Source organism: Bidens hawaiensis, unplaced genomic scaffold (genome assembly GCF_021521415.1).
Source record: "Bidens hawaiensis isolate Kalapana, Puna unplaced genomic scaffold, B.hawaiensis_p1.1 tig00056232_1, whole genome shotgun sequence".
In the NCBI taxonomy this organism is placed as follows: Eukaryota; Viridiplantae; Streptophyta; class Magnoliopsida; order Asterales; family Asteraceae; genus Bidens; species Bidens hawaiensis.
In genome coordinates this window covers 22,528-25,842 of record NW_027500144.1, presented here as the reverse complement: position 1 = coordinate 25,842, position 3,315 = coordinate 22,528, and the positions used below count along the sequence as shown (strand labels likewise).

Here is a 3,315-nt window from a genome sequence, read left to right as displayed (position 1 = left end):
CAAACTTATTCATTTTGATGATGGAGGCTCTTAAGCTTTTTCTTATTAAGCAAATTAATGATAATCCTTATTTTGCTTACCATTGGAATTGTGAGAGGACCAAGCTGTCACATTTATGCTTTGATGATGATCTAATTATCCTTTCTGGAGCTGATCTGATCTGGGTTCTATAAACACAATTAAGGATGCCCTTAACGAGTTCAGTTTGTTATCTAGATTGATCCCTAATCAGTCTAAGAGTGAGATATTTTTTTGGGAATGTCAATGGTGAGAAGCAAGCACAAATTATCAATATTTCGCCTTTAAAGGTTGGTTCTTTACCTATTAGATACCTAGGGGTGCCTTTTAATTTCTAAAATGCCTTTGATTGATAAGATCAGGATATAATTAACATGTGGCAAAATAGCTTTTTAGCTTATGCTAGCAGGCTTGGCTGGTTAAAGTTGTGCTTGTTTCTTTGTCAGTTTACTGGTCCTCTATGATCCTAAGTGTGTTAGTGAATTCAGGCTGATTGCTTATCGCAATGTTCTATATAGGTGTATAAGCAAAATACTTCGCAACAAAACGAAAGGTTGTCTGGATGAGGTTGTTAGCAAATCTCAAAGTGCTTTCATGATAGGGTAGGTGGATTAGTGATAACATTCTTATATCTCAACAGGGTTATCATCTTACCAAGGGGTGTGCTCGGGTGGCTATTAAGATTGATTTGTAGAAGGCATATGATTTTGTTGATCACAACTTTCTGAAAAACTGTTTGTTAAATTTGAACTTCCTCTTCAATTTATCAACTGGGTTATGAAATGTTTGACCTCTACATCTTATTTAGTCAACATCATTGGTTCTTTGCACAGGTACTTTAAGGGTGAGAGAGGGTTAAGGCACGGGGACCTTATTTCTCCATGTTGGGTCAATTGTTGTTTGGCCCAAGTGTATGGCCAACCCAAAAATTAGGGTAATATTATATTTGGTAATGTCTTGGCTAATAAGTTAGGGTTAGTCTATATAAACCGAGCTATGGTTAGACATTAGGGTGGAGTTGGTGTAACCGAGTTAGGGTTCATTAAGAGTCAAACCGAGTTAGGGTTTGAGCTACTGTAATCAGTTTTTAGAGTGATATTTTCTTATTAATATAAACGAGTTATTCGTTTAATTCGTGTGTTGATTATCGATACGGGACTTGAATTGGTATCAGAGCCAAGTTCAAGAAATCGATAATCAGTCGGCGAGCGGTGTCTTGAGGAGGAGCTATCATCGGCGCATATCGGAACCAAGTTGGGTTTTCGAATCGGAGTGTGTTTTTGTTAACGCCGGTTAGCCTAACTTGTGTCAGTGGTTCTTTTCTGTCCAGCTGCTGCGATCGGAATAGTGAAAGGGTTCAGTTGATCGGGTTTTGTAACAGCAACGAGTGGTTTTCTGGTTTTGTGATTCAAGAATTAAAAATAGATCATAAAGTCAAAAGTGTGTTGTCTTTTCTAACAATACTAGGATTCCATATTTTATGGACACAAGTTGCGTTACAAAGAAACACAAAAGTAGGAGTTTGGGTTTTGTTTTGTTTTATCTCAAAAGTCAACAGAACAAATCTTTGTTGATTGGTTTACTTGCATAGCACGGGAAAGAACAAAAAGAAAAAAAAGTTCATTAATTGGTTTGTTTTTTTTCTTTGGTTGAGTTCTTTTGATTAAACAAGTTGGTTTAATCATATTTATTAGCTACTTTTATTTGGGTTGAATAAGACGGTTCAATTCAGAGTTCGTATTTGATTTGGGTTGAACAAGTGGGTTAAATTCAGAGTTTTTTTTGTGAGCAAACGTGGTTCGGTTCTGAAAAGTTGTTCAGACTGAGTTGTTTGTAGTTGTTCCAACGAAGTGGAGATATCGTTGCAGGTTCCAAAGTTGAACGGAACTAATTACATCACATGGGCGATTGTGGTGGAAGCGATCTTGGATGATCAAGAGTTATGGGAAGTTGTTCAACCGAATGAGGGTGCGGCTATTGATGCGAAGAAGAATAAAACGGCAAGGTCGTTTTTGTTCCAAGTTATGGAAGTTAATATTCTTCTTCAGGTTTCTCAATACAAGAATGCTCGAGAAATATGGGCGGCTTTAAAGGCACAGTTTGTTGGGGCTGAGCGAGTCCAAAAGGCTCGACTACTGACGTTGAAAAGTGAATTTGAGAAACTCAAGATGGCGGAAGACGAGACTGTTGATCAGTTTGCGGGAAAAATAACCGGTATGGTTTCATAGGCAACGTGTCTTGGTCACGTATTCGAGCAAGATGTATTGGTGAAAAAGTTACTTGACACGGTTCCAGACAAATACTTCAACTTGGTAGCCTCAATCGAGCAAACGGTTGATCTTGATAGTATGAGGTTTGAAGATGTTGTTGGAAGACTAAAGGCACTTGAGGAACGTCTACGAGGGAGAGAACGCGCTTCAAATTCACAAGGTCGGTTACTTTTCAATCGGACAGAAAGTAATTACAAAGGGAAGTCGTATGATCAGTCCGGTAGCCGAGGTAAGGGTTGGCCGAGTTCACAGGGACGTGGAAAAGGGCGTGAAACCGGAGGTCAAGATCGAGATGATGAAGATCAAGATGGTTGTGACAACCGAGATGGTCAACATCGTGGGTCAAGGTATACGGGTCAAAGAAAGGATCGTCAATGGAGAAGGAAGGATATGTCACATGTTCAGTGTTACCGGTGTGGTGAGTTTGGTCACTTTGCGTCTTCGTGTCCGGAACGTATGAAGGAAAATGAAGAATCTAATTTGAACAAAATTGATGATTTTGATCCAAGTTTATTTATGATAAAAGGTTATCAGAAGACGGTTTTTCTGAATGAAGATGGTGTGATTCCAAAGTGTTTCGAAACCGAGCCGATAAAGAAAGACGTTTGGTATCTCGACAACGGAGCATCGAATCACATGACGGGTAATAGATCGTATTTTTATGAAAATGAATGTGTTACGGGAACTGTGAAGTTCGGAGATGAATCTTGTATTGATATTCGGGGAAAAGGGTCGGTCTTAATTGAAGGAAAAACGGGGGAGCAGTGCCTGTTGACCGATGTCTACTACATTTCGAGCCTACATTGCAATATCATAAGTCTTGGTCAAGCAAAAGAAGGTGGATGCGAGATTCACATGAAACATGATTTGCTAACCATTAAAGATGATACATGTAAGCTTTTGATGAAGGTGACAAGGACCAAGAATCGATTGTACATGATTAGTCTCAAGATAACAAGTCCCGGTAAAGGAGCTATCACTGGAATGAAGAATTTTGCCGGTAGGGATCTTCAAAGCATTGGACTGA

General features: G+C 39.1%; 1 protein-coding gene across 1 annotated transcript; it reads left to right on the top strand.

The window, feature by feature from the left end:
* The first annotated feature begins 2,042 nt into the window (after positions 1–2,042).
* On the top strand, positions 2,043–3,030 carry LOC143601425 (uncharacterized). Its single transcript, XM_077078835.1, has 3 exons — positions 2,043–2,232; positions 2,314–2,896; positions 2,982–3,030. Exons 1-3 carry the CDS (start codon positions 2,043–2,045, stop codon positions 3,028–3,030), a joined length of 822 nt encoding a protein of 273 aa, XP_076934950.1.
* The last annotated feature ends 285 nt before the right edge of the window (positions 3,031–3,315 follow it).